Source organism: Ciconia boyciana, chromosome 2 (genome assembly GCF_034638445.1).
Source record: "Ciconia boyciana chromosome 2, ASM3463844v1, whole genome shotgun sequence".
Taxonomy (NCBI): Eukaryota; Metazoa; Chordata; class Aves; order Ciconiiformes; family Ciconiidae; genus Ciconia; species Ciconia boyciana.
In genome coordinates, this window is record NC_132935.1 from 91,838,917 (window position 1) to 91,865,640 (window position 26,724).

Here is a 26,724-nt window from a genome sequence, read left to right on the forward strand (position 1 = left end):
ATATGTCAGTCACAGGGGAAATTCAGAAGTCCTCGTGTGAAAACTCAGAAGTATTTGAATGCAAATGGAGAAGTGCTAGTACGTAGTCTCGCCACTCCCAGCATTTTACATGAAAAGTGCCAGTACTCACACCGCAAATGCAGCACGCTGTTGTATGCCCTGTCAAGCCATTTCAGCCACTGAGTGTATGTTTGGGGTATAAGGATGCATCAAATCTAGGCTAAAAGAAGCACTTTCCCTTAATTAAACAATGTTTAAATCAGTTGCTCCTTGGGATTTGCTACTGAATTAACTCCTATGCAGCAAAAGGGATTTTCAGCTCTTCAGGATGGGACAGAGCTGACTCTGAGATGCTTGCAGTCAGAAAATACTCAAATGCACACAGAGAGGCTCAGGAGGAAATAAACCGGGGGAAACACCCCTAGGAAAGGGGATTCACCGGCAGCAGCAAGGAAGAAGTGGGTTGGTTTTAAGCAGCAGTTCTCCACCTTTACCATTTGCAGACCTGCGAGTAGCTAATTTTTGCCTCCTGCCAGTGGGCTGGGAAGCCCCTGAGCAGCAAACCCAGAGGTGGCCCAGGAGCCTGCAAAGTCCAGCTGAAAACTGCTGCGGAGGGAGGCACCGGTAAGGGCCCCGTGGGTGCGCTCAGAGGGGTCCTGCCCACCCCGGGGACCTGTACGGCCGGGAGCGCAGAGGCAGCAGGCTGAGGGAGGAGGGTTCGGGTCTGGAAACAGGAGGGGAAGGAGAGAGCGGGCAGGTGGGGAGATGCTCGGCCAAGAAAGATGAGAGAAGAGGAGGGATTCGTAATAAGGTGCCGCAAGAAACTTGCGTTGGATTTCAGAGACCAACACGTGCTGTCAATAAACCTGTGTGTTTTAGAGAGAAAAGGAATGAAAATTCATTCCGAAGACCCTTAAAAAAAAATCTCTTGGAGCAAAGCTGTATTTAATTTGGTTATAATCCCCTGAATTGAGATATATTTCAAGTTGACTGAAGACTCCTGAGCATGGCTCACAGAGGAAACCTGATCATTTTTGGCAGAGGGAAGAAAAACTGTCTGTTAGAACTAAGTTCTCTCAGCTGGCACATTTATCACCAGAGATCAATGAAAACCAGAGGATAAATAAAAGCAGATTTTGAAAATGAATGGATAGACATTCAGGCGCCAAAAATATTTTTTTTTTCTGGGTCTCTTCTTTTATTTTTCTGCCTTGGAGAAAATTAAACTGAAACGTATTTTATTGACAAGCCTGTATCTTATTTGCACATTTGCAAGACTGATAAACGAGTGGCTAGTGTTGTATAGGTCTCAGATTTGCTGCCCCATCAGACCTATTAGTTTGCCCCGCTATATGCGGACACTTGAATGCGGTGTGTCTTTCAAGGTGGAACACAATGTTCTGCTTTAACAGGAAGCACGTGGCCCAGTTTTTAACCACATAGCAGGACTTAGATGGGACTAAAATTACCAAGCAACATGCTGATGATTTCATAAAATTTAACTGTATATTCCCTGGGTGACTTGGTATTTCTAAGGGAAACAGAGAGTAAACAACATGTTTGTATTTAATAACAAGCCCTGGAAATGTACTTGGAACGTGGGCAAAGCTTCAGAGATACAGGGGGCAAGGGTGCCCCACACAGACGTAGCTATACTGCTCCCCGGATCTTACACAGTGTAGAAGCATCCTTGATCCTTGCACACATTTTCTTGTGCATCTTCCTTTCTTTAGATTCAAATGTACTGGAAGAGGTGAGCTTCTCTCCAGGGTCTGCCCCACCTGGCCTCTCTCCTCTGTGCTCTTTTTCCTGTATTAAACAGCACAGCATTTTACTTCCATCCCCTTCAATATTATTGCCATATGTTGTCCATCTTCCATCTCTCCGTCTAACTGCTCCCACTTGGCCTTCCTCCTTGATTTTGATTCTGGACTCCTTTCTCCCTGTCTCTGCCATCTCCTGCGCTCATGCTCTGAGCAACACCATCCCTGTCCCCACCAAAAAGGGCCAGCCCCTTGAGCTGTTCCCCACTAGACACTGCCATCTCCACTTTCTAAAAAGCTAACGAAATGAACACCATCAGATTTTCTCCGATGCCGCTTTTCCTGCTCTAATGCAGTTTACTGAAGGTGTGCACAAGGCTATTTTATTAACTGCTTTCACTAGCTACCTTAAAGCACCCGGCTTTTTTATGGTGCTGATAAAAAGAGAAGACAAGGGCTAAGCCACCAGGGTGCTGAGACCAGGACATCTCACACAGATCAATATAATTTCATTGGTTCCATGTATTTCCCCATTTATTGTCCATTGCATCTGGCCTTACATCTGTGCTGTAAACTCACCATCCTTTTGTTCTGGATTTGTGCTGAGTACAATGGGATCCACACCCTTGACTGAGATCCCAAAGGCTTTCTCTAATGAAATATTTAAGAAGAGTAAGAGTAGTTGAAATCTATCCATTACCAACTCTTGTTATGGCTGGAGTAAGATTTTAATATAGAATTCAAACACCGAAGTCTTTTATTCACTGGTTATTCCTGTGCTTTTTATATATAAATGTGGGCTTTAGTATGAATGGTTTATAATCTAGATAGGTTTGGATCTGTATTTTCTTTGGAGCAACAGCAAATCAAGAAAAAATATGATCAGTGTGGAAAGGTAAAGTCTGTTTCTGTAATACACTGTATTTGAACTAGAGCTGGTACGACAGCTGCCTCCAGTAGATAGATAAAGCATTACCCAGAGAAAAAATTGCAACAGTTGTGTGTGCCACGTTTACAATCAAAACTCCATAAACTCCAGCAAGGGAGGGGAAATTCCAGTTCAGGAGCACATGGTTGGTGTCTTTGACAAAAGAATATGAAGACATGATGTGCAAGATATCTTGAGGCAAAGCTATGTAGCGCTCAACCATCCTGGCTGTAAGAATGAGAGGTCAGCATGCCTGGTAGCAGAGGCCTGTCCATCTATTGATTTCATTTTATTTTTTCTTTTCTTTTTTTCCTGAGAACAGCACCACTCTACTGAAGTCCTTAGATATTACTAGAAAGGTGTAATGCAGGGGAAAAATGAGCTTGGATGAAATGAAGGCTTGATTCAGTGAAGTGTTATGATAGAAGAGAAGTCATATTTTTTCTGGTTGAAAGAAGGGATCTTATCAAGACTGTCTCTTTAATTTCCCCATAATATTTGAAGCAGACTCCTGGTATTTAATGAGCTGCAGAACACAATGACAGCTATAATTTGGCTAATTAAAAGTGACAGGCAAGGATTCTTCCTCAAAGACAGGAAAAAACCCACTCATTTCTCTTAATAGATGGTTGGCAAGTCTGGATTTTCTCATCAGCACGACCTACTGAAGTACTTCTCCAGCCAGATCAACGCCTGGGCCTGTTTCCGAGAGCGCATCCCGGCTGTGCGATGAAGTGTCCTGCAGAGACCCATCAGGCAGCTACGCGCTGGCTGACCTGGCAACCTGGAGCTGTGTTGTGGAATCCCCTCAGGTACCAAGCGGTATTGGATGTATTGGGAGGCAACAAGTCCCCGGAGTTAGTCAATTCTGTTAGTCTGCGCTGCCATGTTTTTGTTGCTCTTGTTACCTGGGACAGCAGGATTAGAGCTAGCCATGTATGCATATACTCCAGTCACACCATGTATGTTTCCTTTGTGCTTTTGCTGGACAGTTTATTGTTCCATCTAGTAGAAAAACATCTCATCAGTTTAATCCCACCACCTCTCCCTAGCCTACCTTCCTTCACTGCTCCCCCCCCGCCTTCATTATCCAGTTCTTCATACTCCCATTACCTACTCTAATTTAGAACTAAGCTTAAAATTTGGTCAAAGCAGCTTTGTCTTCTTGGTTCCTGTTTCAAGTTATTACTTCAGGGAAGGAGGGCTTTCCTTTTGCCGAGCTAAGTCTGAGTTGGGAGTTACTGGCCTGAGTTGTGCACAAGCCTCTGCAGCTTAAACCAGGTACTTAACATCCCTCAGCACCTCAACTTGCTATCTGCAACATGAGATGAAAAAAAGCCCGCCTGGCTTAGATGTTCTGAGCTTTACCACATTGCTCTTTGCAATTTGTTGTAAGATCTTATGACGGAAGGTTTTGTAGGGACATAAAATGCTTTCTTCTGGGTGCCGTTAATGGATTAGCAGTGCATTTTTAGCAATCACTTACGTTTGCACCAGTTAATAACCAGCGTAAAAAGCAGCAAAGGTGAATGGTGGCAACCATTTTGTGCTTGCATTGCACTGCTAAAAACGTAAGTCAAAATCAGTGACTGGGACTCAACAACTTTGTGGTGGCATGACAAGCTATAAAATTACTTCCCTTCCCCTGTTCATTTTTATATCCCACCCCTCTGTCCTGTGTATTTTTCACCCTTCATCTCCAAGAGAGATATCCATTACCTCTGCCCAATTGTTCAGTTAGTTTACATTTTTCTCTGGTGCATATCCATGTCACTTTGGCCTGACCACTTCTTCTGCCAGCCTTCCCACGTCAGTGAGTGTTCCTGCTTTCAACCGATTGCTCTCAAGTCCCACTGGAGCACTACCGTGTCAGAGCAGCCTCTTCCCTGCTTGCTGGCAGATGAAAATGATTATTCAGACAAGGATGCAATAAGTTTTACTGTGCTAGTTCAAAGGGAATGGATGCCTCTTGGAACGGCAACGCATTCATAACTTATCCAAATCAAGTAACTCTGCCTCTTGCAGCTCTTTAAGTAGAGCAGGATAGCTTACCTGTGCATTAGCACATACAAATGCGGTATATATCCATGCTCTTTCGTTAATGTCTCTGAAAAGGGAGCACAAATAAAAATATTTAAAGTTCTCTGATCTTTCAGTATTAGGGGTGGGCTGGGATTCAGGAAAGACTCTGGATTTGCTTGGATTTAAGCAAAGAACATTGAAAATAGAGATCCAATAGTTCAAAGTATGTGTAATAGGGGATGAGGCCTCTGCCAAATCAATTGCCAGTTTAAGTAAGCTCAAATGTGATATCTAATTACTATTATGTCTGTGATGTCTGCTTGGTGTTCTCTGCAAAAATCAAGTTTTGAATTTGAAGAGATTCCCAGTGTACAGCTAGCAATAGCTCTAAAGCAACTAACACTAACCGAAGCCTGCAGATTTCACACTAGGCTTAGAAAACATCTTGGGTGTATTTCCAGGACAGTTTAAGCTGGTCTAAGTCAGAGCTGGAACAAGCAGAGTTCCAGCCAGGCACTCGCTTTGCCCCAACACAAAGTTTGTCTGATGGTGAGACAGTTCAAAGAGCAAACCAGAAAATTAATGGATACAAAACTGAAATTACCAAGTTAAAAAAAAAAAAAAAGCCAGTAACTTTTTGCTCACTTGGCTGCCTGAACCAATTTGCGGTGGGATCAGGAAAGCCCCAGCAGCTGACACTGTCCTCCTGCACCCTTACACAGCTGAGGCACATGAACGGGTCAGACTTGGGAGCAGTGCTCAGGCCTCTCTCCTGAGCACTTGAAATTAGTTGGCAGCTTTTCTTGTCCTGTACTTTCTTCTTAACCTTGCTTTCCTTCACAGCCTTTCCATTTTGTCTCCCTCAGTGTGGCTGAAACATGGCCGTTTTGCTTCTTTCTTTTTTCCACTCTGTTCTTCATAATTGCCTCCTGTAACTGATGCAACCTTGGCGTGGTTTAACCCCAGCCGGCAGCTAAGCCCCACACAGCCGCTCGCTCACTCCCCCCTGGTGGGATGGGGGAGAGAATCAGAAGAGTAAAAGTGAGAAAACTCGTGGGTTGAGATAAAGACAGTTTAATAAGGAAAGCAAAAGCTGTGCACACAAGCAAAGCAAAACAAGGAATTCATTCACTCCTTCCCATGGGCAGGCAGGTGTTCAGCCATCTCCAGGAAAGCAGGGCTCCCTCACGCGTAACGGTTACTTGGGAAGACAAAACGCCATCACTCCAAATGCCCCCCCTTCCTTCTTCTTCCCCAGCTTTATATACTGAGCATGAAGCCATATGGTATGGAATAGCCCTTTGGCCAGTTTGGGCCAGCTGTCCTGGCTGTGCCCCCTCCCAGCTTCTTGTGCACCTGGCAGAGCATGGGAAGCTGAAAAGTCCTTGACCAGTGTAAACACTGCTTAACAACAACTAAAACATCAGTGTGTTATGAACATTATTCTCATACTAACTTGAAAACACAGCACTGTATTAGCTACTAGGAAGAAAATTAACTCTATCTCAGCCGAAACCAGGACAAACCTGCTTTCCTGTCAGCTACTTTTCCCTCCGGTGAGGTCTGAGGTTTGAAAGTTTGAAAGACTTTACCCCTCCCTTGTGCTCAAGACAGCATGAGGCTAATAGGCAGCATTTTCCACCAAAGATATACCTGCCCGTTATACCTATAGAATAAACAGTATCCAGAATTTGCTACTTTTATGGACTTTCCAGAAGGACAGGAGTTCTGATATGTAAAATTATGATCCAAAGGATGGGGTAGGGTCTATTTCTTTCAACGGTTCTTATTTTATTAGCTGTTCCTTGATTACATCTATGCTGATCTTCTTTACAGGCTTCTTGGCAAAGAAAGCCACATCTATAAAAGCAAACAGTATCCAATACTTACACTGTGGGTGTATATGCAAGCTTCGTTTGAGATGATACTCCCCGTGTCCTGAGTTAGTCTCATTTATACAACAGCAATTTTGTGCCCATGTAGTCATGTAAATGGGCTTTAAAGAGGACACAAGTGTAATTTGTAGCTAGCCTCAGGACAAGAATTCCCTCCCACTGTTTGAAAATGTGTTATCAAGCTGCATTAGGTTTGGAAATTATTTTTATGCAACAGAACAAAATTGTGTTGAAGCATCTATTGCAAGATTGAAAAATCCCAGTGTTTTATTTCTGTTTGTGTCCTGGTTGGCAGTAAGAAGGTAATGCTAGTTTTCTGAGACCATCAAGAATTTCATCACAACTAATGCATCCCTACAAATCATTTCAGCTTTGACAAAACAACGTTTTTCAATGCAAATTCATTTTGTTGGATGTTCTCATTGGTTCCAATCATCTTACTTCCATTTTAAGTTCCTTTTTATATGGCCACAGTGCAGTAAAACAGATCTTCATGTTGACCGTTGACAGGGTCAGGCAATGCAGGTTAGGAATACAGAACTCCTAACATAATGCCCTGCTTCTGCTGCCCCTGTGACAATACAATTTGATAGAGCATTTATTTCAAATAATTTTGTTCATGAAAAGCAATACTTTTCAGGTCTGACATCATTCTCTAATTCACACTGAATGCAATGCAGTATAATTTTCAAAAGCTTTGCTTTTCTTTCTTGTTTTTTTAAAGTCAAAAGTTCTGATTGCTCCGATCATCTTTAAAAGGGCAGATACTGCTTAGGGATAAATCAGTCCACTTGAGCACTTAAGAGCACTGTCTCACATTATCTCATTGGCAAAGCTCCTGAGGTTGTATTTTTAATCTGTAATTAATTGCACACTATGGACCAATTCTGCCAAGCTTCTCAGGCTAAAGCTTTGAGGTGGCCACAGGAGAGACAAGTCAGTGGGAAGCAAGCTATTAGACCTTGCTTACCCGCTCTTACAGACAACAAGTAAACCACTACTATTCTGATGACATTCCACTGCAGGGTAAGCGTGTATTCTTCAGATATGCCGTCAAGGTTTTTTGACCTGCAGGTTTTTTTATTGCAAACAAATACTTTGGCATGAGACAAAACAAGAGAACTGACAGTGCTAAAACATGTGTACTAGGTATATATGTCTTTGCAGCGGCAAGGGTAGGTGGTGGTCGGTCAGGGTTTGGCTAACCAGAGGCAATGAGGTGCAGCTGTACTTCTCACTTCTGTCATTAAATGCCCTCCTTTGTTCAATGTCACGGTGCTTTCAGCCCCTCCCTAGGGAAATCTGCCTAAGTATTGGGTCCATTTCACAGGCAGGAGAAAGGAAGACAGAGGCAGGGGAGGGTTAGTGCCACAGCCCCACACGGGCGTGTGACTCGCCCTTCACTTCCTTCAGAGCATGCATGCTCCTCTGAGGCACCGTCTTCACCTCCCCCTGCCCCACCAGGCCTATGGATTTCACTTTACCTCTCAGGCATTTTACAGAGCATCTAAATAACTGTTCCCACTCCTGAGCATGATTCCAGTTTACATATTTTTCTTCCTTGGTCTCTGGTCACCACTAAAGATCTCTTCCTCTGGAAACTTTCTAATTTCCCAGTTCTTGTCCTCTCCAATTGCTCCTTCCAGCCATCACTCCTGAAGGTGGAATTGCCGAAGAGATTACATCCGCTGGGAATAAATTCCTAAATGATGAGGCTTAACCACGTTCGTTTCAATTTCTACACCTTGACAAAGAACGCAGTAATTTCCCACTGGTCCCCCAGGAGAGGGTTAAGATTAAGTAAACAATGTTTGAAAAGCACTTTGCAGATGGCAAAAAAAGTCCAAGCATTTCCAGAGATCTAGCGAGAGGAAACGTCTTGTTAAGCTGCATGTCTCAAATCAGTTTCAACAATTATTTTCTTTTTTCTTTTATGATTGCAAGCTTATTTAAAAGGAAAAGAAGTGTTACTTTTTTTGGCACTTGCAGTTTGAAATTCATGTCTCTGTCACATTCCTTTGGCTATTCTCTCATGTTCATTACTATGCTCTCTAAGTGCTTAAAAAACATGAGCTCCTAGGACAATAGAATTTTTAAATTAGTCAGAGTGTGATGTTCAGCGGAATTGAGGGAGCTGGGAACCTCTTGGAATTCATTAGATGCTGGATTTAAGCTACATATCCAAGCTAGATGTTCGCATTTCAAAGATTTTTTTTGAAGTATTTAAACAGAGCGTTCAGGACTGAAGAAGGGCGATCCCCGGAGAGCCTTTAAAATGGGAGAGGAAGAAAATGAAAGAATTGGGCAAAATTATCTTGCAACTGGCTTCCAACACTGATTAGTAATTAAATTGGTAAAAAGTTAAACTCTTGAAATGATTTAAAATGCAGGTACAGAACATCCTTTCCCAAGGAGCTGGAGTGCCTTTTTAGGCAAAAGGCTGCAACAATAATTCATTTGATTTAACTGATTTTGCCACCTTTTCTCTGGGAGGTGATAAAGCTGGTTGTCAAGATAGATAAGAATGGCGCATTGTGGACTGCGTGCGCACAACGTTTTCCAATTTAAGTCCTCTATCATCAGGGCTTTTTCATCATCTTCAGGCAAACTCGAAGTATTATGGTTTGCTATTCTTTTAGTGCCACAAGGTACACCAGGTGTATTAAAGATATAGAAAGCAACATGTGTCCCTGACTAAGAGGATTTCTTAATTAACTCTTTTATTATATATCTTATTACTTTCTAGAGGCTTTGAGAAATGCCTTAGCCACTGCAGAAATGCAGAGGAAGGCTCAGTCATGGCCAGAAGAGTTTATCACCAAAATGGATGATTCCTGTGTAGGGCAGCAGAAAAGGAAGTTCTTGAATGGGGACCTGAGGCAAACACAGTAGTCCACACTGGTCTTGAGCTGGCCAGTTCTGGAAGCATCTTCTCCTCCCTTCTTGGAAGCACTCCAGGCCCCATCCATGTTGTCCTTGAGGCAGCCTGACTTCTACAGATGTCTTCCCTTGCAGCAGGCAATATTTGGACCTCTGAGGGAAAGACACTGAGCAACTTTGTTTGGCCAGCATTGCAAGAGCAGAAGGGGTGGCTGAAGCTGGAGGGACTAAGAGATTTGGCACAGGTCACAGCAAGAAAACATCGTTTGGGCTAAGAATAGATTTATTAAAATAAATTACTTTCAAAGGCCATCAAAAGGCATCTGAAGCTCATTGATATCCAATGGCAAGTTTAAGGACGAAGAGCAGTTGTGAATAAATGGCATAAAGAGGAGAAAAAAATGGGATAAATGCAGAAAAAGTCAGTAAATCTTGAGTTGCTTAATTGAGAGGAAGATGCTAAGAGGTTTTTTGACAGAAAAGTTTTAAAATTTATTAATTAAAACCCAGCCTTTTACCAACGATTTTTCAGCCAGGCTTTTTAGTTTTTCAGAGCCTATAATGCTTTCCAGATTCCTGGGAAAGAAAAGGTATTCCTCTTTCAAATACTGATTGCTATTTCAATACATGCTAGAGAAAGCTAGGCATGACTAAACTATTATTTCAAGAGTTAGTAGATGATTGTGGATGATAATTATATCCTGTTGAAAACATCCCTTGAGATAGGGATGAAATGGGGGCAGGGTGAAACAGGGTAATTTTGTGACCCTTCACTTGTCTTCAATTATTAAAGACAGCCTGTAACTGAGGACAAAAAAAATTAATAAGGCTTTGGGCTTCAACCACATGAAACATCCCTCTCTGCTAAACAAAGCACAAGCATCATCGCTTTTATATGCAAGTTCAAGCTAAGCATATGCTAGAGTGCCCTTGCTGAACTGGAGTGAGAACGAGGTGACTGTCCACATACGTACAGAAGATGCCCTGTATCGTCCACACAGAAATTACTCTTCTTCCTTATGAAAAAGAAACACAGCTGCTCCTGAGACTGGGCACTACCACCAAAATAACCAAACCACCCAACCAGAGGAGGGCCTTTCTGTGGGAGTTTGCAATGCCCCAGGGGGTGAGGCTGGAGACTGGCTGAGCTGAGGGCAGTGCGGGTGATGCACACATCTTCCCACGGGCTGCACTAGTAGCTCCAAGGATCCGTGCTGATATTCAGTGCCCAGGGATTCTTTAGATATTTTCTGTACAACGGTCACCTACTTCAGGTTGCTCAGGATTCAAGATTTTGACACTAAACACCAAATTTGATGCCTTGGTCCTTTAAAAACCACTGAAGCGGGGCTATAAATTTCAGTAGGAAGAAGAGCTTATGTAGGTTTCTTTTTTTTTTGTAGGAGGTATCCACTCGACTGATTCATTGAATTACTTCTTTTTTCCAGAATAAATTTTGTGATGCTTTTCCTCATATACCCCAGATTGTAAGCCATCCCGCTTATATGCCATAAAGTCCTAATAAATACACATCAGACTTAAAGAGCTTCTACAAATGTCATTATTTCAAGGCAACCTACTCATTCTTCAGAAGTGGAAAGCCAGGAACACCTCCAGTATGAAACGCCTACCTATCAAGAGACTTCCAATTCCTTGTTTTATTCCTGAGAGGTTGCCAAATGGAGAACTCCTGCTTTACAAGCAGGGATTCACACCTGAACTGAATACTGGACATCCCCAAAGAGCAAATGGTAAAACTTTCAAGGACAGATAATGTGAACTATGGGCACCTCAGTATAAATACATGTATTGCGGGAGAGAGCATGAGGAAAGTGAAGGTTGCTTCAGATTTACATATTTTCACAACCTGCTTTAAAATAACTGAATGGCAGTGTGTAACACCTGCATTATTTCAGGTTAATGCATGCAGTGGATTCAAACAAACAGCAACGGCGTATCAAGGTGAGCTGAAGCTTCAGCTTTTTTTGAACAGTGATGTTGTGTGCCGAGCCAAACAAAGTGTGTGGAGCAGAAGACAAACGAGCAGTCAAATGAGCTGTAGCTGCTGACCACCTTACACCTCCAGTAACACAGTGAGCTGTGCAGCTGAGGTGTGCGTTTTGCCACCAGACCCCCATCTCATCCATAGGCTCATGACAGCAACTCCCACCCGAGGAAGATCTCTCCTTTCGTCCTTCAGCTGGGCTTGCTGGCAAAGACCTACAGGGTTGCGGCATTGACGAATTGGCTCTGGCAGTGGCAACAACAGTTCCTCTTTTGAGGGCTTCAGTGGGACATAAGCCACACTTGGCATGAGAGGGTTTCCCTGGCTGTAGGTAAGATGCTAAGCAAGGCTTGAGCTTCGGAGAACGCCACGCTCTGAGCACTGACAGCGACCGCTTTGCACAGTGACGGCGAGAGCTGTGTGTCTAATTTGGGCAGCAGCAGATGGATCATTTAAGACAGAAAGAGACTGGCACTACCAGCAGAGCGAAGGGATAACGTGTTCTTTCTGCAGCACAAATCTCACAAGTGACTCATGACTCTTCTGCAGCTCACGCTGGCATCCCTTGGTCTTTGTGACTGTGACTGCACATTTTAAAGGTCAGGATGTAGCGCTTCTTCCCCTGGTACCTTTGAGTTCATACTGGCGAGTTTTGCTCTGAAGAACGTCCAGTGCACACGATGGTGCCTTAGGTTTGACTGGCAGGTTGCTCTTCTCCTCCTCCTGGCCCAAGTGTAGTGATTATGAAATAATCTACCCAATAAACCTCTCAGGAGTGTTTGATTCCCAGGTGCTCGTTGCATACATAATTATCATGTACATGACTAATATCAGGCAGGCCTGGTGCTTAGGGTCTTGTGCCACACCCACATTCCTCCTGCGAGCCCTCATTTCAGAACAGATTTCAATTAACTTTCATCAGACATTTAAGGTGGCCTAAGCCTTTTCTTCTTTGTGTAGGTGTTTAAATTTCACTGCCTTACACTTAAGGACGTACTTCACTGCTAACTAGAACAGAGACTGGTTTGGGCATGTGCTTAAATGGTCTTCTGTCTAATGGTCTTGTTTAAGTTGGACTTCCCATGACAGCAGAGCCCTGGCGTTAGCAGAGCTGTGCGTGCAGACTGCCCACGTGCACACGTTCTTGTGCTGCTCATTGTGAAAGCACACAGTGATGATTCACCTGTAACTCCCCGGAGTCACGGGCATTTCACCACTGTCCTTGCTGGAATATTAGAAAGCCCGAAGCTGAATGGTGTTGAAAATCCCATTGCTTTCCTCCCCAAAACTGAATTGTCATCTAGATCAGGTAGTAGCTTTCTGTGCAAATTTCAGTTCTGGGTACAGTGTATCCTGCTACCGCACAATTTATACCGGCTTGAACTCAGTGTGATCCGAATCAGCGCAGGCTGTGCTCTGTGATGGTAAAATCCCACTGAGAATTTCCATCAGCATAGCAAAACTGCTGGCCAGAAGATCCAAAGGATAAGAACGTCCCAGTGCTACTGTATCCTTAACTCTCCTTAAATTTTCCTGATAGCTTTTATTTATTATTTTACATGGAGAAAAGCAAACCGATACAGACTGCCATGGGCTGGAATGCCATGCAGGTAAGGAACCCACTCCATTTGCCCAGAAGTTGAAATAGGCCCCCCTATCTTAGCAGCTCGGTAATGTTTCCATCTTTCATATGTTTCTGGGCTGCATCCAGTTGAAAATAGTAATAATTCACCTTTGACAGTTATGTAAAAGAAAGACTGCGGCCTCAGTTCAGCTTCCCTTGAACGGTGAGCTGAAATTTGCAACCCTGTTTCGTAACAGTACCTTTATTGGCAAGCTTGCCAAATAGGCCTGGGATAGGTGACCTTTGCAAATGAATAACCAACAACTTTGACTTTAGAAACAGTCTTTCATAATGAAGTTGATCCTGGGAACACACCCTGTGCCTACACTGAACTTATTTTTCAGTAACTTTAAATACAAAACTATGTTTAAACTATTTAAACTGTGTTTAAAATTGTATGTTTATTCCTGCACAGGTTGCTAACATAATTAGGACTATGGGTCATCTTCGGCATTTTACTAGTCATACTGAGTATAAAGTCCTAAAAATGCCTGTCTTCATTCCATAAATGCATATCGAAAAAATGTCATTTCTTAAATATATCTTCAGTTTTCAAATATAAGCTTGTTCAACTCCTGCTGAAAAAGAGGCCCAAAGAAAGAATAAACCAGCTCAAATATTTAAAACCCATCAAAGCAATAAGAATAAAAAAATAAGTAATAACAACCTATTGATTTGTCAGGTTTTATTTTTAGCGAATCTCAAGTTGTCATGTTCTCAAGACTTTTTCCTCCAGTAACTACCTCCTGTTTCACAAAAGGTAAGATAGATACTCAAAAAAATGCCAACTATCATGAGATAAATGACAAATCATGAGTCAGCAAAATTGCTCCAAAGCTCTATCAGGGAACTTATATTTTTTTCCAGGCTGTTTTTTGTGTGACATTTGCGTGACATTGCCTGAAACGATTCCCTTACACCTCGGGAGTTTGGCTGAGAGACCTGACAGTAGTCCATATTACTGACAGTGAATTCAACACATTTGCAAACTTTGTATAAAGAGGCAGTTGATCTTCCCACAGTCTGGGAGAGGGAAGAAAGGAGGAAAGGAAGCTTTCTGTTTCTCTATTTACGTATCTTCTACCCTGTAGTATGGGAATCCATGTGAAGATCCTCAGAGCATTTGTTACAGCTTTTTGTAAAAGTGAAAACACTAAAGCAGAGACAGTAGCTGGGGAACAGTATCAACATGAAAAAACATATATATCCTGATATATATGAAATATATATACACTACTCTATATGAAATATATATACACTACTCTGTATGAAATATATATATATCCTACAGCCTCTCTATCTGATTTTTAAATGGGCCACAGATTAACCTCATTCACATCCTTACAAACCAGGTTTAGCAGATCCTCAGTAGTGGCTGAGGAACAAACAAACAGAGACTATGAAACTGGTTTTATATGTTGCTGAAATTAACGGAAAATCTTTGACTGCCTTGGTCAGAAGTCAATATTGAAAAAAACAGGATAATTTAAAAACCAAAAGACATGTATGTGGATAGTGTTGAAGGTTACTTTGTTAGTTCCTTCTTTAGCTTCAGCATTCAGTCCAGTGTCCCAGTGTTGTGCTTTTTATTCTTCTTAATGGCTTTCTCCCTTCTAAAAGCATTGCTGGAGAAGTTTTAGGCCTGCTGAACAAAAACCCCAAAATGCCAATGACCTCTTTGTAAGAACTTAGTGAGGGAGGCCGTTACACTCAGAAGCCACATTGTGGCTGCCTGTACGCAGTGCGCTGACACACAAAGTGCAGGAAACGGGGGCTCCTTGGCTTGTGCGTTCTCTGCAGCTCATTCATCCAAACTGTGATGGTCACAGCTAGGCGTAAAAGCTGAGCCAGCGGCCTGTGACAACCAGGGGCACAGAAGGATCTATCAACAAGGACAACATTTCTAGATCAGCGATGAAGCCTCTGTGCGCTCAGGAAGCCCCCAGGCTTTGACAATTTGAACAGGGGTTATGCTGTAGAGGTGGACAGACAGCAGGTGGAGGAAGACTCAGAAAAGTCACTAGTCGTATTACTGCAAATGGAGTTGTGGCAATGGTGACTCTCTTGGAGACGGCATCTTGCTCCGCGTGGCACGTTTCTGGCCCTTGACCTGGGGCGTGAGAGCGGACCCCTGCTGCACTCTAACGAGTGCCGCTTCCCAGAGCGGGGGTGCGGGGCTCCCGAAGCGGCAGCACCATCCTGCCTGCTCCTCCGCCTGCTCTGTCTCGCATCAGAATTCATCTGGCTTTCAACTTAGAGATTACAGACATATCTTTCCCTCTAAGGCTCTGTACCGTGCTCACCTAAATCAGCATAACTGTGGGCCTAACAGTCATTAAAGATCTATGCAAGCTATACTTTTTTCAAGAAAAACAGATTAAAAAAACCTCAAGGGCAGCTGCCCTGGGCAAATCAAATTTTATAGTAGCCTCTCCTGTTGTGCTGGCTTGTCAGTGTTCGTGCATTTCCCCACGGTGTCCTTCTTCCATTCACAGCCCAGAGTTTCACTTTCGTTTCACTTGGGCACTTGAGTTTCAGTTCTCTTTCCACATTGTCCTCTTTCCTGCTGCCACCTCCCTCAGCTACTGAAATGCTTGTAAGTCCACTTGGAATATCTTTGTCTTCTTTTTGCTTTCTCATGCTATTCCTTTTCCTTTTTTTATTCTTCCTGACTTCACATCTTTCAAATTTGTTTTTCTCAAGTATCATAGTTTAAGCCATTAAGAAAGGGGAAATTAAGAAGGGCTGAGTTAATCAGGTTCCTAAGCTTATTTGTGAAATTAAGTATCAGCTTGGGGACTATCACAAATAGGGATGGGCTCAAGTATTTTCTGGACTCAGGGAGTGTACTTTCAACCATTACCCTCATGCGTGTGCAATTTATCTTACCTTTGTGGGTTTATGAACATATCGGCGGACCTTCTCTTTCTGTCATCCCCTTCCTCCCCTTTCCCCCCCAAATTCCTTTTTCACTCTCGGTGGTGTTATCTGTTTGGAACTATGTCACATCTTATTTGAATCATGTATTCAGTGAGGAAAGGTTAGTAGGAAATGTTATTTCTAACATTCAGATCAGTGTAATTCTCATCCTGCACACTCTATTCAGACTAAATATCTGTTCAAAGTACTAAGCAGAAACCTCAAGCCTTGTTTCTGTGCTTCCACAATTCCAGCTTGGCACATCCTCTGAGATAGACATGGTAATTTTTCTTTGAAAAAAAAAACGTAACAACAATATGACAAGAATTGCTGTAATTCTAGAATTACTACTTCATAATGATGATATAAGAAAATATTATCCTGGGGTCTTATGACAGCTGCTTTGACTAATAACTGTAGGGATCTGTACGATTCATGGGCCCAGCCAGGCCCTAACCAGCAAACAGCATAAAATAAGAGAGGATAAAATGGGTTTATGAGACTTCTTGCACCTATTCTTCACCTTCCCAGTCCTGGGACCAGCGAAGAACTGCTGGCAGTCCAGGATGAAAGGGTTGGACGTGACCCATGTCCCACTCCCCACGACACTCCTGAAGCCACACGTTCTGGAAGAGGCTGTGAGGACAGTGGCAGCGCTGCTGTGATGCTAATGAACAAGGAGAGCTGCAGTGAGTCAGGTTCAAGTCCATTTGTGTTACTGGAAGAGGACTGAGCAGCAATTAGGAATGTATAAACCTAACATCTGCTACGTACTAGTACGTCCTTTAATTTTTTTAAAATAAAATCTATATGCTTGCTGCATGTACGTAGAAATTTGGGATATGGTTTAGCCTATAACCACTATTCAAGACTGGTCTGTGGCAAATCTGAGCGATACGTACAAGATTATTATAATCTGCATGACATTTACTTAGTTGTTTAATAAGCAGGCTCTTTCATCGTAGCACCATTGGCTTCTGGACAGACAGATAAGGGGGAGTTAGCATTGGCAATTTAAACTTTGTTGCTGTAAGCAGTTCAGGGATGCTGCTTTGCATAATTGCAATTAAAACACGCTTTATTCTTCACTGTGTTGTTCTGCAAGCCACGGGCTTGATTCTGTTTTCAAGTATACTGTCTTCATGTAAATGTGTGGGAACCAAAGCAAGGAGCACTGCAACTTTCTGATTACTCAGAGTACTGCTTAATCTCGTAATTGTAGGCTCTTCGCCATGCATCGCAACAGTTCGGAACAAAATAGGGAGAATGAGAATGAAGCAAGCCTGCTATTTCGTGACGGACTATCCCTAAGCCATTTTGCTGTACTTTTTTCTGTACTATTCCCTCTACTTCCCTCCTGTAAAACTGCCTGGTAGAAAGCCACGTGATACTGTAACAGTAGTAATTTAAAAATGAGACCTCTTACAATAGTAACAGCTTCAATTGCATTAGAAGCATAAAAGCCTGTAGCAGGTATGTTTCTGTAACTAGCCTTGTTCCATCCGTGTGGCACAGCTTTGGGCCCGGTCCTGCCAGCTACGGGTAAATCCACCTGCCTCTGCGCACCGAAGCGGAGGCATCCGTCAACACACGGCCTTATCTCAGGAAAATCTTTTAGCTAGGAGATAGGGAGGTTTGCTCCTCGACTGGTCTCAGGCGAACTGTCAAGCCGTTCCCATGTGTGTGCATAACGGGACTCCTTAGCAGAGGCGAGGCCGAGCCACGAGCCAGGCCGCCGACACCAACCCGCCCGGGGCGGGGGGGCACGACTCCGTGCCCGCCGTCACACCGCGCTGCACGCCTCCGCCTCAGGGCGCCGCGCTGGGGCCGGGGAGCCGCCCAGCTCAGCGCCCGCGGCCCAGGGTCAAGCACGGCCACTTTCCGCTGACTGGGCGACGAGGAACAGCCCCAGCCAGGGAAGCGAGAGCTGCCTCGCCTCCAGCAGCCCGCGGCCTCCAGCAGCCCGCGGCCGCTGCTCGCGGCAGTGAGGCCTCGGCCTCGGCCCCGGGCCCGGGCCCTCCTGGCGGCACGGAGCGAGCGGCGACGCGGAGCTGGGTTGCGGCGCCCGCGGAGGCGGCAGCCTCCGCCGATTCACCAGCTGGGCGCCGGTGCCTGCCGGGCGCAGAGGGGCCCCTGCCCCGGCTCCCCCGCCCTGCCTGAGGCGCGGCGGCTGCCGCAGGCCCCGGCCCACCGCGCGCAGCGCCGCCCTGCGCAGGCCCCGGCTCCGGCCCCGGCGGGCGCCGCGCACGCTGGCGAGCGCGCTGACGTCGCCGGCGCCGATAGGCGGAGAGGCGCGCTCCGCCCGCCCCCTCTCGGCCGCGTCCCCCTGCCCTGCCCCCGCCGCGAGCTCGGGCTCAGTCCGCGCCGGCCGGGGCCGCGAGCGCCAACGGCCGCCTCCGGCTCTGCGCGCGCGCGAGGGCTGCCGGGCGCGCGCACGGGCGCTGGGGAAGGGGGGAGGGGGAACCGCTGCGGGAGCCGCAGACGCCGCCGCGAGCGAGGCCTGCCCTTCCCCCAGCCTCCCGCCCACTCCCCACGCGCGCACACGCCGGGACCGTTGCCCCTGCGCGCGCCTCTCGCGCGCCGGCAGGGCCGCGGCAGCATGAGCGGCTCCTCCTGACCGCCGTGTCCCCGTCCCCGCCGCCGGGCCGGGCCCCGTCCCGGAGCCGGGCCCCGTCGGATGCTCGCGTCCCCCCCGCGCCGAGGATGCTGAAGATGAAGCTGCCCCTGAAGCAGACGAGCCACAAGGCGGCGGCGGTGGAAGAGGCGGCGGCGGCGGCAGCCGCGGGGCTGGGGCTGAAGGAGCCCGGCGGTGCCCTGGACTGTCACCTCCAGCTGCAGCAGGTGCCCCGGGCGCCGGCCCGCGGGGGCGCCGCCGCGGGGAGGGGGTGCGGGCTGGAGAGGCCGAGCCAGCTGCACGGCTTGGGGCCGGGGCCTGGGCCGGGGCCTGGCCCGCCGCCCCCCCACGCCGCGCTCACCGCTCCGGGCGGCGGCGGCGGGCCCGGCTCGGCGGCGGCCCGCACCGACAAGGAGACGGTGTACGAGTGGTTCGGGCTGGTGCTGGGCTCGGCGCAGCGGCTGGAGTTCATGGTGGGGCTGCTGGACCTGTGCAACCCGCTGGAGCTGCGGTTCCTGGGCTCCTGCCTGGAAGACCTGGCCCGCAAGGACTACCACTGCCTCCGCGACTCGGAGGCCAAGGCCAACGGGCTCAGCGACCCCGGGCAGCTCGGCGACTTCCGCGACCCGGCCGTGCGCTCCAAGCTCATCGTCTACCTGGCCCTGCTGGGCTCCGAGAACCGCGAGGCCGCCGGCCGCCTCCATCGCCTCCTACCCCAGGTGGACTCCATCCTGCAGAGCTGCCCGGCGCGGCGGCCCCAGGCGGGCGCTGCCGAGGAGGAGGTGGCCGAGGAGGAGGACGTGGTGGTGGTGATGGACGGGGCTGGAGAGAACGGGCAGGCCAGCCTGTCCGCCGCCCAGGGCCTGGGCTTCGGCGCGCAGGAGGAGCTGCTCCTGCTCTTCACCATGGCCTCGCTGCACCCGGCCTTTTCCTTCCACCAGCGGGTCACCCTGCGGGAGCACCTGGAGCGGCTGCGGAGGGCCTTATGCGGGGACCAGGAAGAGGAGGGCTTCGGCCGCCACCAGGCCCAGGTAACGCCGCGTCCTGGTCTCTTCCCGCTGCGCCATCTCGTCAGGCGGTTTCCTCCTCCTTCCTTCGCCCCCTCCCGATGTTCTAGGAGGTGAGGCCGGCCGCTTGCCTCTCCCCGAAGCCCCCCATTGGGGTGCGGCCCCTCCCGTCCTGCCTCGTTGCTCGTCCTATCCCCCCCCCGGCAGCGTAGGCCGCGGCCACCCCCACAAGCTGCTCTAGAGTGTCTAGTACGAATTTCTTGTTGTGACGTAACAGTGCCTGACTATGACGTAGTAGAATTGGGGAGGGAGGCAGGACTTCTTTTTCTAGCCTGCCATGCTTTCCGGAGCACTGCTTTTTGAATCCTGCCTTGCTGGAGCGCAGGGTGCAGAGTACTGCTACAGCTTGACTGCCTGCCTCATATAGGCTGCCGAAGAAGTTGTACGATGCAGAAGTACGAGCGACCGACAGCCTGGCTAAGCTTGTAAAAATAATAGTAATGCTAGATAGAAACTGTACGGCCTAAGAGAGCGTTCTCTAGGGGCTTAAAACAATAGAAGGCGTTGAAATAATTTATCTATGGAACCTGCTCCCCCCCCGCCCCCCCCCCCCCCCCAAATGAGACTTAGGCTTGAACTTGGCAAGTATCAGGGCAGCAGTCCGGGGTCAGCAGCTCTAAGACTGGTTCTCTGAAAAGCCGCGTTCAGTAAAGTGGCTGAAGGTGTTTAGGAAGGGGTGGTAACCATTCTACTAAAGGAGCAAATTAAAACGTCACAACTGGAGCTTCTGGTCAGGGAAGAGCTGATTTTCTGGGTGGCTGTCAGGAAACAGCAAAGCACATCTTGAAAGCAGATGTGCCACTTGTTGCTAGAAGGTGGCTGTCACTGAGAATGAAGACACTCAGTGAGCGGCACTGAAGCACTCTCCTGTGCAGCAGCTATGTTTATGGCTTTCCCCCAGTGCCATTCATCGCTGCCCTCTTGAAGAGCGTTGGCTTTAAAATCTGCCCCATATTTATGCAACCGAGCCATCATTTTGGAGCTCTGCAGTTTTTGGTCTATAGATGGCCTCTCATGCAAAGGGGAAGAAAGGGCTGGAAGATAGGTGTTTATAATGCTGTTCAACTGAACACATCGGGTTTCCATCGGGTACTTAACAGAAAAAGGTACAAAACAGTAAGGCTTGGGGGTTTTGGGTTTTGTTTCTAAGTTTACTTGCAGTGCTATCCAATTCAGCCACTCCTAGAAAACTGTTTCACATTGCCTGCCGTATGAAAGGAATGGCTTCTTTTCCTGTTTGGTAAAGACGGGATATGCTGTTGAGGAGTACTTGGAGGAGACAGGGATTAATTTCTCAGCCTTCAAATACATTAAGTAAATGCTTGTATTGTTTTAAGGCCAAAACACATTGGCAGGTCGTAAACTAGTGGGTAGATGTTATGATACCGAAATCATAATGAATTTGTAGCGTAAGTCCAAAAAGTGTTTATTTTGGCTCATTGACCTGCACCAAGTCTAGCTCTATCCCAGAATGAATCCTGGAAGTCCATCTTTAGGGGGAGAAGATTGAGTTGCAGGAAGTGGTAAGACTGGATGCTCTCCTTGCTGGGTTTAAAGTGCTGATAACAGGAAGCATACTTCCTGCCTGAAACTGGAACATCATTTGGAGCTGCTCAGTGTGTCCCACCAAATGCTCTCATGCACTACTGGAATTGAAGTCTGTTTTGTGCAGCATTCTGGCTTCAGCGTAAAAGCAGCCTTCCAAGTTGTGGTGGTTTCGTGTACTGGGGGAACACTGAGAGACCCGAGTCAGCTTGGCTGAGCATGCACATCACATATTCCCTAGTCCACACAGGACTGAAACAGCATCCCTTCTGTAGGCTTTTTTTCCTTTCTTAATGGTTAAATTGTAAATACAGCAGAGCCTCTTCTGGGAAATAATGGCTGACAGGGAACAGAGGGATTGATGGGTTTCTGCTGAGTATTTTCAGTTCACGTTCACAGGGACGGCGGGACCCTCGCAGATAAGACAGTGCAGGAAATGTAGTCAGTAGCACGGTTAAAGACTTCTCTGGCAAAATGCAGCTGTACTGTTAAATTGGACTTGATTTAAAATCCTGTCAGGTGTCCACAGGCTTTTTATCCTCCTTTAATCTCTGAAATTTAAGTCCCTTCAGAGCTCTGCATTTGTGAACTAAAACGCTTCATAAAGACCTCTCCGAATTTTTCTCCGGCTGGGCTCCCTCTTTGGCTATAGCCCGCCCTGTGGCCGTGTAGGCAGCAGCCCTGCAGCCCAAGCAGCTTTAACTCCCGCCCTTGTGATGTTGGCGGTGCCCTGCGCCCTTCCAGCCTGCCCGGCCCGGGTCGGACCCCCCTGGGCCAGTCCGCTGGCCGCCTCGCTGCCGCGCCTGACGGCGGCACGGGAAGTGCCCGGAGCAGGCGGTTCCTGTCACGTTTTGCAATGGCCGCATCTGGAAAAGGGCTTGAACTTTCTCCTCCCCCGATAAACAGGGACAGCCAGCTTCTGCGAGGGCAGAAGAAGCCATGAGGGGCGGGGGGGACGCCCCAACCCAAAGAGCCCCGTAACGGCCCCGACCTCTCTCCCCTTTCCCGGCCTGAGAACGGCCGGGGGAGGGGGTGACCTCTCGCTTTGTTTGCGGGGAGGACGGATCGGTCGTGCCGCCTCCCCGCCCCGTGAGGGCACAGCCCCCGTTCCCCTCCGCCCTCCCCCGCCGTGCCGGTGGGGGGAAAGGCCCGGTCCCCGGCGAGCCGCTCCGCCAGACCCCTCCTCGGGCAGGGATGCGGTGGCTGATGGCCACCCTCGCTTCCCGCCCCCATTCAAGATGGCGGCGGCGGAGCCTGCGCTCCTGGTCACGTGCCCGCAGGGCGGTTTCTTCTCCGTCCCGGCGTGGGGGGGAGGCGCCCGCTGTTGCATAACGGGAAGGGTCTCGGCCGTGCTGCGCCGACGTAGCGGCGCGTGGGCCCAATCACGCGCCGGTCCCGCCGCCCCCGGAGGGTGGAGGGGACCCGCGCTCCCGGCCGCCCAATGGGAAGGCGGCGTGGCGGCGCGTGCCGCCCGCAGCTGTGGGCCTGGAGCGCCCCGCCGGCCTTGCTCCCCCGCGCCCTGCGGGGGACCCGCCGCGCCCGCTCGGGTTCGTCCCTGCCCGGAACGCGGGGGATCCCGCAGCCCTTCTCCCCGGGGGAGCCCAGGGCGGGGGAAGACCCTGGGGGCTTTGCGGGAAGGCTTTGCCACAAGCACGGCCTGTCCCGAGAGGGGCTGTGGTGTGCCCGGTTTATCGAGCAGATAAACCACGAGAGAAGTTCTGTGCCGAGAGGCTGCTAGCTCAGCTCTGGTCTTCCCTGCCTTAACACTCCCGGCCTTTCTCAGCTCGTGTCTTCTGAACAGTCTGAAGATGGTAGGAGAGCTGCTGTTCACATGACCTGTGAAATAATACGTACCTATGGCAAGCAACGGTGATGGGAAATCAACCTACAGAGGTGATGGGAGTTCAGACCTGGAATTGAACCAGGTAGTTTATTTGTCAAGTTTAGGTTCTGAATTCCTTAGGGCAAGGACTGTGTTACTGCATGTGGCATATCTAACAAAATGGCTTGGTTTGAGGTTTCAAGGAGCTGTAACGTTCAGCTATAATGAGCAGCAGAACTTGAGAGGTTCACTTACAAAGAATTTGTGGGTGATTTACTAGAACTTAAAGCAGTTTGCTTTTTCCCATGATTGGGATTATGTTTTCTGGATAGGATCTGTGCCACCTGATAAGATTGAGCTCACATTAAAGTTGCTTCTTGACAAAGGATTAATGGGATTGCTGCTCTTCTTGGTCTCTGATTTTAATGATCCTTAAAAAACTTAAGATTTCTTAGTGATACATTTTAACAGATTTAGCTGGAAATGGCTGATCAATTCAAAAGTTATGGCAGATAGGGCTGTTGGAGTGGGATGGGCAGAGGTAGGATTGCCTTATAATTGCATAAACTTTGTTTCTTTAAGAAAGTGTTCTGAAATACTTTTTACTTGAGGTAGAAACACTTGATACTATTTGCAGATTTTTAAATGAAGGTGTAGTTTATATTAACACCTTTTGGAAGACAGTCATTGGTACGTTAAGCTGTGCAGAATATGAACTTTGAATCTAAAGGTGAAGCATAAGAATAAATCAGCAGCATTCACATCCGTAGTCATAAAACAAGCATTAATGTGCAAAGAATCTGCTGATACCACTATATATATTGGTTTAAGTAACAGAACACATAGCTTAATTCTTGTCTTGATTATATTTGTTTAACAAGTGCATCAGTATCAAAGCTTTTGACTTTATTGGTTATCTTGCTCCATCCCATCCAAGATCTGATATCAGAGTGCTGAAACACTGAAGGAGGTCTGAATATGTGCTAACATAATAAATGTGGCTTGTGTTAGACACTGGAACATTTAATCAGGCATACTTGACAATAATAGAACTAAGGTTCTGTTGAAATAAGCAATCTCCTGGAGATAATGGTTTGCTGAATAGTATTGTAATTAGCCGGCTGGAGGATTCTTACAGAAAAAGTCTCTACTTACAAACAAAGGAAAAGTTTCTATTTACAGAGTATTTTTCTTAGTAGGCTTCTATTTATAGGATATTTTGTCTGCAAATTAGAAGAGTGCTTTTATAATGGATCTTCACTAACTTGCAGCAGAACAAGGTAGTAGAACTTAGTGTCTAAGAGCTCTGTCTGTGGGAACAAAAAAACGGGCAATCCCATTTTGAAGCTGCAGTGTACTCTCTTTAGTGTCATAGAGTTGAGTATAAGGAAAAGTGTGTCTTCAGAGTCTGGTTTAAATAAGAGATAGAAAGATAAAAAAGTAATTTTATTCTTGGCAAAGATTTTTAAAATGGTGGTACACTCTAGGAAAATAAGAATGTTTTGCTTTTTGTCTCAGTATGCAAAACTTGTATTCCGGCTCCCTCAGTGAACCTAACACCCTTGTCTCTGAACAGGAATTTCTCTGACTCCAAACAGGAGTTAAGGATTTCCAGAAACATTACTGGAAGTATTCTGGAAAGGAAGTCATAACTAGATAAAAGACAATGCCTAAAATGAAAAACTTCTGTCTAAATGTGCATGCTAATGCTCCAGGAAATTGCAGAGTAAAAACTTTCACTGCCCTCAGTTGTTTTAGTCCTTTAGCTCTAAATATGAGGTGTTAGGACAAGGCAAGTTTGTAGCCTTGCCCACTCCCTTTATACCAGGGTTAATCAGCCTCTCGCTGTTTTGCATGCCAGTTTCTTCTCCAACATATTAAATGAGCACTGAGGGCATTGAAAATATACCCATGACTTCCTAATGCTTCCACTTAGATGACTGTTGTTAAGCTGTGGTCCGGTTTTCAGTGTTGCCCAGTGTTGACTTATTTGTAGATAGCAGGATCTCACTGGGCTTGGAACACCAAGGACTCTCAGCTCTTCCTAAAGAGGTGCAGAAAAGGATGCAGACAGCAGCAGTAAGGTGGCTGTATCTATGAAACCACCGAAGTCTGTAGGATTCTGTCTACTTAAATCTGTCACCTCATTTACTTGCCAATATCGGTGTCTAGCCATAGCTGCCCTAGAAAACACTACAGTTGATTCTCCATTAACTGTAATTAATGCTAAATGTCTACTTTTCCTCCAAGACTTGGTGAATTTCTATAGTATCCTCCAAGTCTAAGGGTTTATACTTTCAGAGACTGAAGCTTGCAGAGGACAGGCTCAGAGATCTGGCCGGAAACTGCATTCCTTCATGAGCTTCTTGCCTTTCCTCAACCTCTTAATCTTGTCCTTTTTGGGAGAAGAAAGTAAAAATACTTTTAATAGTGAAAGGAGATTTAATGCCTTGGGAAGTGTCTTAAGAGTGAGATAAGAACATGACAGAGAGTTTTTCTGTTATTTGTAACTGCCACACACGAAAGAATACTTTTAAACTACACTGTTTAGACCTCTTGAGTTCAAGAATTGGAGAAAATGACATATTACCCTCTGCCGGTAGTTAAAAGTAGTAATGAAGGCATCGTCTCTTCTCAGTACTAATTGTGCTTCAGTGAACCGCTCTTAAGGGGCAAATGTTTTTTAAATCTTTCCGTCACTCTAGGCTGTTGTGAGAATAACTTTTTTATCAGTCTGAACTAACACATTTAAGTAATTTTCTTCTTATTCACTCAACAGACAATTGTAACAGTACTGAAGTTATACAAAGTTGTTGGAGGAGCAACCAACTGGCGATGCAGGAACATCTGAAGTGTTGCATCGCTGGCTTTAGCTTCAAGTTCTCTGCTTTGTCATGGGCTAGCTAGGTTGGACTGAAACTGTGGTTTAAGTCCAGTCAAAAGCTCAGATGCAGATGAGGCTTGGAGAAAAAACGTGCTGTGTTTCTAGCAAACACAAGGTGCGGTATTCCCCCAGCACTGTAAATCATTGCTGTAGCTGACATGTCTGGTACTTCAAGTGTAATTGCCACAGGCTTCGATAGCTGAAGTTGTTAATGCTGCATAAGAGGTTGGTATGCCCTTTGTCTCAAAATTGTTGTGATTTCACAGTGCTACAAGTTAGTCAATATGTGATTGCTGAAGCTGTCATATGGTGTGCTTTTCCTTCCTGAATCAGCTGATGTTTTTTCAAAAGGTTTCTGTCTCCCTCATAGTGTTTTGTAGCTGCCTTTTACAGGTGAGCTCTTAAAATAGTTTCACTAAACAAATATGCCTTAAAGTACTCTTGGGCAACTGCGTTCTTTCTTTGCAGTCCAGCTTACTAGATATGAGTTAGTAGGGCAGTTGCACGTTATCCATTTGAACCATATGTTCAGCCAGTCAGGCTTTTATTTCTCATATTATGGGATTTTATGTCTGGTCACAGAACCACAAAATGACTGAGGTGGGCTGGGACCTCTGGAGGTCATCTTGTCCACCGCCTCCCCCTGCTTAAGCAGGGCCACCTACAGCTGGTTGCCCAGGACCATGTCCAGATGGCTTTTGAGTATCTCCAAGCATGGAGACTCCACAACCTCTCTGGGCAACCTGTGCCAGTGCT

The 26,724-nt window shown here is 46.7% G+C and overlaps 1 protein-coding gene across 4 annotated transcripts in view; it reads left to right on the forward strand.

Moving 5' to 3' along the window:
* The first annotated feature begins 18,383 nt into the window (after positions 1-18,383).
* ZCCHC2 (zinc finger CCHC-type containing 2) overlaps positions 18,384-26,724 on the forward strand; it is a 45,089-nt gene continuing 36,748 nt past the window's right edge. For all 4 annotated transcript variants that reach the window (XM_072853157.1, XM_072853158.1, XM_072853159.1 and 1 more), the window contains exon 1: positions 18,384-19,681. In XM_072853157.1, the coding sequence (XP_072709258.1) occupies positions 18,740-19,681 (942 nt within the window). In that variant the 5' untranslated portion in view covers positions 18,384-18,739. The remainder of the gene's footprint in view (positions 19,682-26,724) is intronic.